Source organism: Symsagittifera roscoffensis, chromosome 3 (genome assembly GCF_963678635.1).
Source record: "Symsagittifera roscoffensis chromosome 3, txSymRosc1.1, whole genome shotgun sequence".
NCBI lineage: Eukaryota > Metazoa > Xenacoelomorpha > Acoela > Convolutidae > Symsagittifera > Symsagittifera roscoffensis.
The window spans coordinates 65,221,972-65,237,888 of record NC_087064.1 but is presented as its reverse complement, the minus strand read 5'-3'; the positions used below and the strand labels follow the sequence as shown (position 1 = coordinate 65,237,888).

The following is a 15,917-nucleotide window of genomic DNA, read 5'->3' as shown; positions in this document are numbered from 1 at the left end:
ATCTAAATCATGGGGGAGATTTTTCACTTGGTTTGTTGTCTGAAACAGAAAAAAAAATCATGCTCTAAACGAAGAGAACGATCTTCCCCGTAAATTTCTCTAAGGTTATAATGCTCACTTTTCCTTTTTCTGTTATGCGGCTCAAAGTTTCCATTGAGACTAACGCTTAAATTTAAGGCTTTCTTTACTATCAAGCTGTTAAACCAATCAGGTTCAAGCTTGGTTTCAATTTTCATTTTAAAAAAATGGATTTGGCGCCGAGTAAAAGTATGAATCAAGGTAGTTTTTTTCATTGAAAAAGTTTTATACCTCAAGTTTTTTTACCGCAAATGTCTCAAAAAATAAAGCAAAACTTAAGCCTGCAAAATGCTGACTTTTAATTTTCCATTCTAGGTCTACTGTTTATTTTTTTTAATAATATTTTGAATTTTTACTGATTTTTTTTTACTCTTAACTGAAAAATAAAAATTAAGGGGGAACAAAAGTTTTACTCTTTAAAATTGAAATTCCAAGTATTTCAGGTGGTAATTAGGAAAAAAATTGTCAAAAAATGCTAATTAAGACAACAAAACTGGTCAGAAACAAATCTTTCATAGCACAATCCTTCTATCACTTTTTTCAAAAATCGGAACAAAATTATACATACCAAGTTCCAATTTCATCTTCAAATGAACTTGAAGATCGTTACTCAAAGATAATCAATTAGAGTTTACTAAAAATAAAATTTTACTTAAAACACTTTGATTGATTGTTTGCAGGGAGGCCTAGTCGCCACATGGGATTTTTTTTATCAGCGTGGTTGACGCAGTTTATTGGTTCCAGCGCACAACTCAAGAACGAAACAAAAAATAATTAAAATTTTTGCCAACGCTTTGAACCAATATAGCTCCAAGAATTTACTGCTAAAGCTATGACAACATTAACAAATACAGCAAAAAAACAGACCTTAAGTTTTGCCAGTTGGGGGGTTTTTCAAGAAGCCAGGCGGTTATTTGAATCGTTTATACCAAATGGTAGTGAAAAATAGCTCAAAACGGTTTCAGTTAAGAAATCTCAACAGAGCCTTCACATATTTGTCAGTTCACAAATCTTTCGAGGTTTGCTATGATGCTTAATGGGATAATTCTTGCTACTACAGAACGGTATTGAAAGATAAAATCTATTTCAAAAAAGCTGAAACCAGAATTTTTAATAATTGTGAAGATTTTCTGAAAGTTTTTGAGGACAATGGTTAGAGTTGCCCCAATTTGATCACATATAATAATAATAGCAAAGGGTTTAGGAATATATTCCAAAGGTTCGCATAAAACCCAGTCATTGCATTGTTCAAAGTTTAGTTTTCAGTTATAAGTGTAAGTTTCTTTAGGTCTCTACAGTTGTTGCATTCGCATAAAATGCGCCAAGCGCATGTATCTGATTCGTTGTAGCGAGTTTTGAAAAACTTTGTGTACATTCCTAGAAGTCTGTTTTTGCATTCTGGGTCAAACAATATGTCGCATTTGAAGTATTCGTTGTACAGATTAGCAAGACGGCATGCCCGAAACCAGAAATCCGACTCGGACTTCTTCACACGCATTTGTTTGCAGACGAAATTTCGTGTCATTTGAGCTCTTCGGTTTCCAACGTCAGTGATGCTTACATGGCTTCTCCAGTCGATGTCAACTTTTCCAGCTAGTATTTTTGCAAACAGCAGTCCAACATGAAGCTCTTGGTATAGAGACAAAAGAAGTATGTTAAGTTTCACGAGTTTGTCTTTATAGGAGATATGGCTATTGCTTGTCATGTAAATCCACGAGATCGCTTTCCGCTGCACACTTTCTATGATTCCTAAGTCATCTTTTGATGGTTTCCAGATAGCTGAACCGTAGCACAGAATTGGCACAACGTAACAGGTATATGCGTTTTTTCTGCTCGCGAAATTCGCCTTTGAGAGATTCCTTTTGAGTACGAAGAGAGTGTTTAAGGCTTTTTCAGCCCTCTATTATGCGTGTTGCGTCCAAGAAAGCGTGTCGGTTATCAGGATACCCAGATCTTTCATTACTTCAGTGGTTTCGAAGCTGTAATTGGGGAGTGCAATCGTAGCTGATCCTTTGATACAGAGGACTTTGCTTTTCGTCAGATTCATTGACATGCAGTTTTCCTCGCACCACCTCCAAAGTCTCCTAACATCTATGTTGAGAGTTAACGGGTTGTCTCCAACAATTTTGTAGTCGTCTGCATAATCAAATGTTGCGGACATGACACACGACGGTAGATCATTTATGAAATCTAGGCAGAAAAGCGGCCCGAGTATAGAGCCCTGGGGAACGCCGCTGAAGACTTCCAGCTCTCCTGAAATTGTGTCATTCAACCTCACTGTTTGCTTCCGGTTCGAGAGGTAATTGTGTATCAGAGATAAACAATTTCCTCCGATTCTAGAAGTCGATAATTTCTTCATGAGGATTCCGTGCGAGACTTTGTCAAATTCCTTTTGAAAGTCCAAGTAGAAGGTGTTCAGGTAGTTGCAGTTTGGCAAATCGAGGCAGCTAAATATCTCGTGTAGATAGTCTATTAGGTTTGTTATCGTCGATCGTTTAGGTCTAAAACCGTGTTGGTCTGGTGTTAGGGTTGGGTAGACAATTGGGGCCAGTTTCTCAAATATTAGTTTTTCAAGCAGTTTTGACACTGCTGAGAGCAGGCTGATCTGCCTGTAATTTGGTACGTCTTGTTTATCCCCGTCTTTGAAAATTGGTGCGATTTCGCTGATCTTCCATTTTGTTGGAAATATCGCTTTATTTGAAATCAAGTTGAACAGGAAGTAAAGTGATTTTGGTAGTGACTTTGAGAGGTTTTTCAGAAGAGTATTACCAATCATGTCTGGTCCATTTGCCGTATTTACGTGCAGCTCGTTTAGGGAATCTTCTATTTCATCGATAGTGAAATTGATACTGTTCAGAAGAACGTTATCTTGTCGTTCTGCTTTCCCAACGTTGGCGTTTCGTCTGAAAACTGTTTGAAAATGTGTGTTAAACAATTCAGCTTTTTGAGCGCGTGTATTGGCTATTTTTTGATCTAGGAATGTCTCTGAAGGGATCATGTGAGACTTGGTGATCGATTTCAGATATCGTTGTATTTTGCTGAATTTCCCATTCTCAAAAAGCATTTTTTCGTGGAGATGCTGGTCTTTTTGAAGGGACAGTGTTAGTTCAGTTTGCAGATTTTCAATTTTGCCTTCGTGCGATGGGGTAGGTTTTCACTGATTTTTAAGTTGGAGTGTATTAATTTCTTGATAAGGTTGGAGGAATCGCTTTTCACCCAAGGAGCTAGTTCAGATCTGTGTTTTGTAGTGATTGGTAGCAGGTCCTGTAGTATTTTGTGTAACCACTTGTACCAATGATCGAGCATCAGTTCAACGTTGCTCAGGCAAAACGGTTGGAAGGGGTGTTGACGAATGAATTCATTCACTTCTTCCCAGTTTGCTTTCTTGTACGCGAAAATGCCAAAATCTAGTTTTAGTTTGATGGCTGGTGTATTTTTATGAACAGGTCGGTAGTCAAATGAGACTTTGGCATGGAGTGGCAAATGGTCGGAACTGAATAGACTACTCAGACGGTTGTCAAGTTTTACGCTGGTGACAAAATGCGGTTTGTTACTAAGGAGAACGTCTAGTGATTTTCCATCAGGCGTTTTTATTAGTTGTTGGAAGTTTGACTCACAGAGTTCGTCAAGGATTGACTGCTCATCTAGAGAAGTTGAAGTCATTGACGGCCAGTGTGTACAGTTAAAATTTATATTTCCAACTATATACGAGCAAATTGCACTTTGTTCAAATTGCTTACGCCTCAGGAATTTTAGGAGTTCGATTAGATCTGAGATGTCCCATGAGTAGGTACTGTTTGAAGGAGCGCTGTAGATGCAGCATATTATAATCGGCTTGTTCAGGGATATGCGGATGATAACACAGTCATGAAACGCGGAAATGATTTGGCTACTTGAAATGTTACGGTTTACTGCTATAAGTACGCCACCATGTTTTGTCAAGCGTTTGTCACTCGGTCTGTCATTTCGGTGGATAAAGTAGTTTGTCAGAAAAAGTGCAGCGTCGCCGATGCTTTCTGTCAACCCGGTTTCAGTTAGGCAGATGACTTGATAAGCGTTCTTTACTTGGACAGCATTAGAGAAGGTTGTCCGCCGTTGATACTCAAGAATACTTCTGACATTGTAAACAAAGATATTCATCGTCGCTGCTAGTCAATTGGGTGCTTCGGGATCTGAGAGTTTCTCTTTTATCCACTTACCACCTTTCCGAATGTCCAGAGTTGCATCTTGGACTCTTATGTCCTTTCTGTCTACAGATTTTTCGCTGAAAAGTTGCCTTCTTCTGACGAGGGCAAGGTTTTCCTGATCAGCTTCTTCCTTCGTCAGTTGTCGGTTGAGGAAAATTGGTTGAAGGGAGTTTTTCAGTTTCGTCGCGGATAGCAATATCATTCGTCGTTGGTATGCGTTGGGCACTTTTAATAGGATTGTTCTTGTCTCGTTCTCGTCGTATCGACCCAGGCGTATGACATCGCCAATTGAGGCATTGACATCCATATGGGTCAACACTTTTTGAACTTCGGCGAGATCGTGTTCTTGGCGCAATCTTGCTTCCTTCTCCGTTGATTCAGGGACTCCTCGTATGCGAATGCCATCGAGTTCCTCGGCGGGTTTCGGAGGCGGTTTTTGGCGACTGGCAATCGAGCTAGGTTGGGTTGGATAATCTGAATTAGGTTGTTTTGTGGTTAGCAGCGTTTTGATTTCGGTCACTGTTTTTTTTGAGGTCAGTCATTTCGTTTTCCAGTGTTTTCATTTGAGTTTCTCGAAGTTCTTTTGAGATTGTAGTTTCATGGGCAGCTTGGGTCAAATTATCTTGACGTTTTTCTTCAACACATTTGTTGCATATCAATAGAGCATTTTTTTCCTAAGGCTGGTACTCCACTGACAGCGGCTTCGCTTAGACCAGTGCAGTCTTCATTCAAGTGCATTCGACAACCACAGCAAAAGCAGTCGAAAGAGCTTTCATTTTTCAGGATTTTCTCACAGGACGTACTAAAAGAATCAGAGACTGACTTGACTCGATTTCGGGTGTTATATTCAGACATCAACACTTATTACAGAGCTGTGACCGCCGGATGCTCAGAATGGTCTGCAATTTGTCGCTGTCAGACCGAATGTCAAGCTCAGAAACCCTCAGAAAATGTGGTCTAGAGGATATTCTGCTGATGATAAGGAAGCGAAGATTGACCTGGTTTGGCCACATCCACAGAAGACAAGATCAAGATAACCCGCTAAGGAAAACAATGCACACAGAGGCACCAGGTCGCAGACCAAGAGGAAGACCCAAGAAAACCTGGAAAGAGTGCCTCAAGCAAGATATGGCAGCCGCTGGTGTACACGAGACTGCAGCGAAGACTGAGCTGAATGGTGAGCTGTCATCAACCGTCTAACCTCTTCAGAAGAAGGGACAAGAAGACGTTAAAAGGAAAAATGAAAAAAAATCCTGAAGGGGCTCAGAGCCAGAGACTCGATTAGCACACCTGTTGAGATTTTAGGTTTAGGACTCAGATTTGCGTACCTGTTTAGATATTTCGCCGTCTAGCTTCGCGCTTCTCGCCAGCCGTTCGACGTTTCGTGCCACGTGTTTTGAAGATTCTATCGAAGTCGGGAAAATAGTGCAGCACAGTAGCTAGAGTCTTCGACTCTATGTCAGCAGCCTGGTGCAGTTTTCGGTATTCTGCAATTAAAGATTCGTCAATTCTTTCGGAAGCACTGATAATGTGCTTGGTCACGTCGATGACGTAACAGTCTAATGAATTTAGAAGATCGTCGAATATGTAGGGAGCACCTTTGCGTTGACAGGTAACGACACCAAAGACGTTTGAAATAGTCTTAAGGGTCGCAATCAGTTCTTCGATTGTTTGGGGTATGTTGCCTTTTTTCGGGTGCGATGTTTTTGTGTTGTTTTATAAATCGTGCCAGAGAACAATTTTGCAGTTCCTAAGAGGAATTGATTTAAGGTAATCGAGGCAGTAATTTGACGTGCTAGGGTCAAGATTCAGCCCAGGGAAAGAGTGAACAGGATCAGCAAGCTTATCTTGTTCCGATTCTTCAAGTTTATTGATGGAATGGTAAAGAGAACTTGCACCTACTATTTTGATCGTAAGGTATAGAGACTAAGAAAAATAAATAAATAAACAAAATTGGAATGAACTCAGTTGATTGGGAATTGGGATGGTGAACACAGCAATTCGGGAGCCGTCCAGAGTGTAGTTTCCCACAGTGTCCAGTGATAAGTAATCCAGAAAATATCGCCGTGATCAAACTTTTCAACAATTCAACATTGACTATTGGGGCCACCATGGCTGCCTCTTGTATTCATTTTTAACTGAAACTATTTATTATGTTTATCACAACAATTGCACCATATGCCTTGGACCAATAGCATTGAAGTGGGCACCATCTTCCAAAAGTAAATTTTACATTGAAAGTTTCTAGGGATGCATATTTTTTAGGATACACTTTTGCAAGCTTCTTGTTCAGTCGCTTGACTGGATCTTCACGTTTGCGCAGACTGACTGTACTGCCGTTGGTGGTCTCCTCGGGAAAAAAATTAGCTTATTTTGAAAACAACACCATTTTCTAGTAAATTACTCAATGTTTTTGTTTTACTTATTTTTTATTAATGTCGTTGATTACGAAAGCTGCTCTAATGACACACTTGTGATTTTTGATCCGTCTGTCCATAAACCGCCATTTTAACATAGCGCGGCACCCCCTTGCCGTCTTGACGTCTTCTGCAGGTCTGAATTAGGTTGTTTTGTGGTTAGCAGCGTTTTGATTTCGGTCACTGTTTTTTTGAGGTCAGTCATTTCGTTTTCCAGTGTTTTCATTTGAGTTTCTCGAAGTTCTTTTGAGATTGTAGTTTCATGGGCAGCTTGGGTCAAATTATCTTGACGTTTTTCTTCAACACATTTGTTGCATATCAATAGAGCATTTTTTTCCTAAGGCTGGTACTCCACTGACAGCGGCTTCGCTTAGACCAGTGCATTCTTCATTCAAGTGCATTCGACAACCACAGCAAAAGCAGTCGAAAGAGCTTTCATTTTTCAGGATTTTCTCACAGGACGTACTAAAAGAATCAGAGACTGACTTGACTCGATTTCGGGTGTTATATTCAGACATCAACACTTATTACAGAGCTGTGACCGCCGGATGCTCAGAATGGTCTGCAATTTGTTGCTGTCAGACCGAATGTCAAGCTCAGAAACCCTCAGAAAATGTGGTCTAGAGGATATTCTGCTGATGATAAGGAAGCGAAGATTGACCTGGTTCGGCCACATCCACGGAAGACAAGATCAAGATAACCCGCTAAGGAAAACAATGCACACAGAGGCACCAGGTCGCAGACCAAGAGGAAGACCCAAGAAAACCTGGAAAGAGTGCCTCAAGCAAGATATGGCAGCCGCTGGTGTACACGAGACTGCAGCGAAGACTGAGCTGAATGGTGAGCTGTCATCAACCGTCTAACCTCTTCAGAAGAAGGGACAAGAAGACGTTCAAAGGAAAAATGAAAAAAAATCCTGAAGGGGCTCAGAGCCAGAGACTCGATTAGCACACCTGTTGAGATTTTAGGTTTAGGACTCAGATTTGCGTACCTGTTTAGATATTTCGCCGTCTAGCTTCGCGCTTCTCGCCAGCCGTTCGACGTTTCGTGCCACGTGTTTTGAAGATTCTATCGAAGTCGGGAAAATAGTGCAGCACAGTAGCTAGAGTCTTCGACTCTATGTCAGCAGCCTGGTGCAGTTTTCGGTATTCTGCAATTAAAGATTCGTCAATTCTTTCGGAAGCACTGATAATGTGCTTGGTCACGTCGATGACGTAACAGTCTAATGAATTTAGAAGATCGTCGAATATGTAGGGAGCACCTTTGCGTTGACAGGTAACGACACCAAAGACGTTTGAAATAGTCTTAAGGGTCGCAATCAGTTCTTCGATTGTTTGGGGTATGTTGCCTTTTTTCGGGTGCGATGTTTTTGTGTTGTTTTATAAATCGTGCCAGAGAACAATTTTGCAGTTCCTAAGAGGAATTGATTTAAGGTAATCGAGGCAGTAATTTGACGTGCTAGGGTCAAGATTCAGCCCAGGGAAAGAGTGAACAGGATCAGCAAGCTTATCTTGTTCCGATTCTTCAAGTTTATTGATGGAATGGTAAAGAGAACTTGCACCTACTATTTTGATCGTAAGGTATAGAGACTAAGAAAAATAAATAAATAAACAAAATTGGAATGAACTCAGTTGATTGGGAATTGGGATGGTGAACACAGCAATTCGGGAGCCGTCCAGAGTGTAGTTTCCCACAGTGTCCAGTGATAAGTAATCCAGAAAATATCGCCGTGATCAAACTTTTCAACAATTCAACATTGACTATTGGGGCCACCATGGCTGCCTCTTGTATTCATTTTTAACTGAAACTATTTATTAAGTTTATCACAACAATTGCACCATATGCCTTGGACCAATAGCATTGAAGTGGGCACCATCTTCCAAAAGTAAATTTTACATTTTGAAAGTTTCTAGGGATGCATATTTTTTAGGATACACTTTTGCAAGCTTCTTGTTCAGTCGCTTGACTGGATCTTCACGTTTGCGCAGACTGACTGTACTGCCGTTGGTGGTCTCCTCGGGAAAAAAATTAGCTTATTTTGAAAACAACACCATTTTCTAGTAAATTACTCAATGTTTTTGTTTTACTTATTTTTTTATTAATGTCGTTGATTACGAAAGCTGCTCTAATGACACACTTGTGATTTTTTGATCCGTTTGTCCATAAACCGCCATTTTAACATAGCGCGGCACCCCCTTGCCGTCTTGACGTCTTCTGCAGGTCTGAACAAAAACCAAACTGAGCAAATTTGAACGAGTGTTTGGACAAAGATTAAGATAATTCTGACCACTTACCTATATCTTCAATTTCAGAAATAATTTTTAGAAACTCGGAGCTTTGTCGTAAGTTCGAATCTCCATTTATTGTTATTGATTAGACCTAAAAGGGTTTAAAAACCAACATATCGTGTTCGCAATTATTTTGATGTCTCGTGTCAAATAATGGAAAAGGAAATGTTGAAAGGAGAAAAACAATCAAAATGCAAAATGGGCTAGGAAAGCATGGGCAGACTGAAAAGGAGTATATTTTCTGCCAGGCTGTAGGTTTTTCTCAACAAGAAAGAAAAAACTTCGAAAGAGGAAAAACTAATGGTGCAAGTAATTAAAGTACTCCGGGAACCTGAGAACTAAACAGGCTTCTAACGTTAACAAGTACCTTTTTTTGCCCTCGCGTAGGGTGTTTTTTCGGCGTTTTCTACCATTTGCCCATGGTGAATTGTTATTTAATTTGCTGCTAAGATCTGAAAACTTCGTCCTAAATTCGGGTCTTAAGCACTAAACGGCCCAAAATCAGTATTCTACATCTTTTTGAATTCTTAGATTATTTTAGTTGGATCTGATTGGCTAATTAGACTTTCAACTTCAAACAACATGCTCCGGTATTTCAATCAAAATTTCGAGCGGATAAAACCGTGAGCTGAAATAACCAAAACTTTAGAACTTTTATTCTGCTGAAGCAATTTAAATGAATTTTTCTCGCCTGGGCAAAGTTTCCCATATGACTTGATAATCATTTTATTATTAGAAAAAGTTCACAATTTAGTAATTTTGGCTAATGCTTTTATCTGATTGAAATGCCTGAAAATGTTTCTTGAGTTTGATTGGCTAATATTAGCCAATCAGATTCGACGACATAAATTTTAGCTCGAGAAAATTATTTTTGGGCCGTTTTGTGCATAAGACCCATAAATCTTTATGTTGCTAGGGTAGTCGGAGTGAATTGAACCATACGTGACTCCAATTTGTTCAAAGAATTTTAGTAAAATATCATTATATCACTACATCATTATTGCACTTATTCAACTATATTTATCTTTTTTAAATTCTACACGAGTTGATTTTGATAATGCAGTATCTTGCAAAAATTAATAGAAATCACGTTTCAATTAAACCAAGTTGTCAAACAATCGAAATGATCTGAAATTAAAACATGTTAATTTTAACAATCAATAAGCAAAACCTCTAAATACATCTAATAAATTTAAACTTTTGCAAGGCTGATCTCATATATTTGTCTGGGGGATTAAGACGAAATTGAAAATAACTTATTCCTCCCTCCTCCCTGTAAAATTTTTAAAAAATTCGAAAAAATCAAACTCCGGAATCGAGCAAAATTTTCGGTTTCAAAAGTTGTCTTATATATCACAATCGGATCTATAAATTAGCTCTACGATTTGGCTTAAAGTTTTGGCTCGGATGGACACTAAAAATGGTGAATGTTTCGTGGTAAACGAGACAACTCTTAAAGTTATCATGCCCAGGATGTTTTCAACGATATTTCTGATGCCGCACAATTTCAACATTTTATCTCAAAAAATTTAAAAACTTTCTCCACAACTTTTTCCACAGAGACAGACTATGAAGATCCATTATAACGAATATATCTATGCCGATTTCCCTTTGATGGATTGGATAGACAAATGATGAGAAGTAAATTTTTGCCAATCAGAATTGAGTATTCAAGAATTGAAATTAAATTGCGAAAAACTGAAAGTAAGAAAGTAAGCTAATAAAGCCAGGCAATTAAGTTTAAATATTGACCGATTACGCAAAAAGCAGGTTGCAGATACAAAAATTTTCAATTATTCTGAGATCAAATACGCATTGGATACCTTACATTTTCGCAGTTACTGATTTGAAAAACCTTTAAAAAAATCAAAATTTATTATATCTGCACGGATTTTACGTGTAAACTTCATTTTCTGCTAAATTTGAATGATCGGTCAAAAAAAGCTGAAAATGTTTTGAGAAATGAATATTTTATGGCTACCCAAAAATTATTTCGATGCTCTATGTGGCATTTTGCACTTTTTTTGGACATTGACCCGAGTTATTTATTTGTAATAGTCGCTGAACGCTGAATGAACTGCTTAGTTTGATGATTCTTCTGATTTGAATTATATTGTTGTTCGTTTTAATTCAACTTCTCAATTCAATTTTTACGAAGAATTTGTCATGTTAGCAGACTCTACAGATAACCATATTATCAGCTCAGTTCATACGGGCTTAAATTGTGCAGAGTGTTTGCCCCATAATTTGAAACATGACAGGACTGCTTGTATCTGGGCGGATCCTTGTATGTTGCGGCTGCCCCTTAATGTCAATATATATGTAAAAAGTGATAAATCAGAAAGAGAAAAAATGCGTTCAGATTGTTGATTTTTTTACCCCACCCCATGTAAAATACAAAATATGTAATTGGTGTGTAGCAACGTATTAAAAACTTAAACAACTTATTATACTTTTCAGAGTCAATGATGCCTTGAAGCGCATTCGATTGGATACCAGTGTTGCAGTAAGATATCCAAGAGTTGTGTGACGTCACAATCGTTAGAGCGAGAGAAAGAGAGTGTCAAGATTATTGTGACGTCGCAGAATCAAGAGTGTGCGTGCGAGAAAGATAGAGAGAGGGAGAGGATGATGCATCCGGTGTTGAAAGAGGCGCTGTTTGCCAACTGGGACACCATCACATCCAACCTCCCCTTCGACCTCATCCTCACCAAGTTCAACTGGGTCAGTGCTCAGTACCATCCCTTTATCCTAGCCCATTTCATCCCCACTTAAGCTCACTTATTATTATTAAGAGTAATGAACTTAGCGAAGACTTATATAGGTCTTGCTGATTTTTTTTTGTTTTTCTTATATGCACTTTTTGAGGTCAATTGAAATTCATCTGCTGAATGTGACGCAAATAGCATTCTCCAAATACGAACGTGGAAATGGCGTGAAAAAGCGTGAACGGTTTCTAGTTTCGAAAGTGGAATTTAATTTTAAGATTTTCAGCGGAATAAAAACTTTACCTATTGATCCAGTTTTTTCTTGTTGGATTCATGTTATGAAAAAAGACCCAGTCATAAATTGTTCTAGAAAGTCAAAGAGCTTAAAGGGAATCTATTTTTTTCTTTGAAATTCGAAAGTTGAGATTTTTCAAGAAAGTGAGTGTTTTTTTTTATGTTTACTTACCTTCATTACTCTTTTCCAATCTTGGATTGGCTTTGTTTTTAAGATAGTACTATAAAAGTTACCTAAAATATCTAAGATTTTGGTATTGATTGAAAACATGTGCTTTGGGCCATCTCTAAGCGGACGTGGGATTATGATAGAAAAGCGAAACAGTCATTTTTCGTTAAATTAAATGGACTTTCTGCGAGTTGTCGGTCTTTTGCTGCGGAGCATTATCATTGTGCAGTTAGTTTTGTGTACGTCAATTTCACTAGAGTCAGCTTAGTGTATTATTAAGAACATTCTTTTTTTCTAAACTAAGTTGCAAATATTGTTGCACCTTTACAGCTTTTTAATAGCAAGTGCTTTGACCTTCGAATAGTAATAAATAAACACTGTTGATGCATTCTACTTCTTTAATATAGACGGAAAATGATTTAATTTTTATTTCATCAAATGAACCGAAGCTATTTGTTTCAAACAACATACAATAATGAAAACTCGATTTGAGAAATTTTCAAATATTTTGATTTCAGTTATCTTGCAATTTTTGAAATGCACAATTTATACATAATGTGGCTTTATGGTTTGCGATTTGTTACATGCAAAGTTTATGTGGATGCCTTCAGTTTGTGATATTCCAAATTACTACTTGTAAAATTGTGTCTACTTGTATTTGGTGCCACTTCTGCTGAATTTCATTGGCATTTTAATAGCATATGAAGCTGCTTTTTTCGTGATTAAAGTTTATCGGTGGTTAGGAGTGCGTGGCTGAATGGTTAGTGTGTGAGAGTCTAATTCTCTTGATTGTAGTAGGTCATAGATCGAATCCCAGACCTAGCCGATTTTTTTGCTAATTCGAGGCTCATCTACATATTTTTTACTGCACTTTCTAGAGTTGCTGTTTGTCGTGTTCTCGCTAAAGTTTGCGAAGCCAAGCTTCGCCTCTGTGTTAAGCTTTGATCTCTTCCTGATGCTCGACGCTAAGCTAATTTATATTATCCCAAAAAGGAAATCAGAAATGGACTAGGTTTCTTAGAAGACGATTCTGCCCTTTTTAGCCGCGAAGAGATTATAACCTAATCGCATCAATTATCGCGTTAATAGACGATCTTGAGAATAACAACTCACATAACCAAACAGTTCCGCGAATCGATGATTGCCTGAAACGAACCTGTAGCTCTTTTCATTTTTTTGTTTTTATTATCTAGGTCAATAAGATGTCATTGAATAAACTAAGAAATGCGATGTTTCAATGAATTTTTGTCTAGCTCTGACAAATATGAAATCCTTTATTGCACAAGCGGAGTGTGATAGTACGAAGCAACTTTTTTCCAACCGAAGCCGCAAATACTTTTCTTGGCCCATTTCCGCCAGGAAGCTTCATTGGCAGTACAATGCCATGTGCTTTGACTTTTGATTAATAATAACTTAACACAAGTGACGTGTTGTTAATTTGTTAAATGAACCAAAAAAAGCTATTTGTTTCATACAACGTTTAAATGATTGAAATTAGATTTAAGAAACTTTCTAGCGAGGTTTTTGAAATGCATAATTTTTTCACAGTTTGGTTTTATACATTCCAGTCTTTTAAATGCAGAGTGGTTGCCTTTAGCATGTGACATTCCAACTTATTACCTTCAAAAATTGTCTGTTTGTGCATTTCAACTTTTGGAGCTTTCTTGCTTGTGTTCGCGAATTTACAGCATCGACTTTGTTAAAAACAGCCAGAAAAATACTAGCTGTATAGCCATTTAAGTATTGGTATCTTGACTCATAAATCAAACTAAACGTCCTAGCTTTACTTTTTTTGAGTCTTTCAAGCTTTGAGAGAAAAAGTAAAAAATTATTTTTTGTTATGTAGTTTTTGTTTTTGATTCGCAATCAGAATATGTAGTTGTTCAATGTGGCTGATTTTCAACTAAGCGATAATTAACAGTAGGCTAAGCACCAAACTGAAGTGGTTAAATGGAGCGGTTAATGAAGTGAAAGATGGTTGTATGAAGATGTTGTTCAGTGAAAAAAGGATTTTTATTTAGAAAAGAGGTCAGTTGGTGGTTAGTCTCAAATTTCTCATTTTAAGATGAAAGACTTAATAATTTGAAGCTCAACATCTTATTTTCCTTGTTTCGGAAACTTTCAGTAACATTGATTGTTGGGGGCCTTGATTAAAAATTACCATGAATCAATTGTTCAAAAATTTGTAGGTGCTCATTTATAAATGTCTAATGGAATTAAACTGCAAAACAAACCTTTGTTGTCACGTAACTCCAGTTTTCACACTTTTTGCCCTTATCGAAGGAATTTGGGCGAAATGTTAAAGCCAAATAGACCATAGCACTTTTCGTTCTTATATATACCCCAAAAATTAGTTTTACTACTCGCTGAAAATTAAGTTCTAAGGTTTTAAATTAGGCATAATACAGCTGTTATAAGCCTGCTCACTTGCTTTATTCGCTCGACTTTCAAAAAATTAAAACCGGTTTTTCTCGATACTGGGAAAGTTTTTTTAATGTGGTTCGAATTGCGACTGAAAGGGATATATGATATATCACATAAACCAGTCCGATGATTATTTGTGGTACCTGATTTTGCGTGGAAAACAAAAAGAATAAAAATTAAAACATACCCGAATACAAAGTTCCTCCCCATTTTCAATGGCCGGAACAGTAAGAATAGACGGTTGTTCTCTAGTACAGAAAGTTCTGACCACATATGTATTATCAATTATAGAACAAAACTCATTTTTTCTTTTTCAAGTTTGTGTTGTTCACTGTGATGGTTAAAAAGGAACTAGACTAGGCTAAAATTTTCTTCAAAAAATTTATTTGGAAATCTTTTACGGCATGAATAAAAGCTGTTTAACGCCTACTCGCGTGCGTTAATCGCTCCAAAGTAGGCTGAAAAGCTAAATTTTTTGTTGTACCTGGTTTTGCTAGGGGAAAAGTCAACAAGCTTTAAAAAATTTTTGTGGTACTTGGTTTTGCTTGGGGAAAAGTCATCAAGCTTTAAAAAGCAGAAATAACCGATGAACATTTTCCTCCTCACTTTCAGTGATCGAGCCAAATTTTTTGGTAGTGGAAGCATCAATGCACAAATTGGAAGTACAAGCCTCTTGTTAACTGAATGAATTTTTAAAGAAAGACTCTCTTCTTCCATAAATGTCCAGAAATCTTCACTCATCATTCTTGTAAATTTTGTTTCATTGACTGCAGTTTTACTTTCAGATAACTCTAAATATCTTTTGGGTTCTTGCATTATAGGATCTGTGCACTATCAGGCATTTCCGTTAACGTATCAGCTTTATGGCTGGCTGACGCAAGTTTCAAGAAGCCGTTAATTGGATAATGGTCATCAACTGTGTTAATTATAGAGGTGTAAAAACTTTTACAGCATGAATATAAGCACATGATAAAAATTTATTCTGACTATTAGTACCTGATTCAAAGTTTGGTTAGTTTTTTGCTGAGGTTGTTACTTCTCTTCTCTTGTTTTAGAATAGTTGATTGATGTTGGTTGATGTAAGGCAAACGTATTTTTTTTTTCGTTTTTATTTCATTTTTCTTCTATTTTTTCTAGCAGTTTAGGAAAGTTTAATTCAAACTTTTCCTCAGTTGAGAGGTCGAATCGAAACCTGCTTCCGAGACATAGTGAAAGTTCACCTTCAGGCATGAAACCTTTTGTCACCACGACTGGGATGATGATCTTTTTCTGCTGCTTTGCATATTCGATTTCACACATGCAGTTCTCGCTTTTGTGATATTCCTGTGATATGCAGCAGATTACAAACTTTG

At 37.5% G+C, this 15,917-nt stretch overlaps 2 protein-coding genes across 2 annotated transcripts in view; both read left to right on the top strand.

Annotated features, from left to right (window-relative positions):
* LOC134842257 (uncharacterized) overlaps nt 1-11,042 on the top strand; it is a 43,517-nt gene extending 32,475 nt beyond the window's left edge. The window contains exon 5 of the transcript XR_010162487.1: nt 11,029-11,042. The gene's annotated coding sequence lies outside the window, so the exon portion shown is untranslated. The remainder of the gene's footprint in view (nt 1-11,028) is intronic.
* A 392-nt stretch (nt 11,043-11,434) lies between these two features.
* LOC134841791 (uncharacterized) overlaps nt 11,435-15,917 on the top strand; it is a 49,897-nt gene continuing 45,414 nt past the window's right edge. The window contains exon 1 of the mRNA XM_063857828.1: nt 11,435-11,694. Within this exon, the coding sequence (XP_063713898.1) occupies nt 11,599-11,694 (96 nt within the window). The 5' untranslated portion in view covers nt 11,435-11,598. The remainder of the gene's footprint in view (nt 11,695-15,917) is intronic.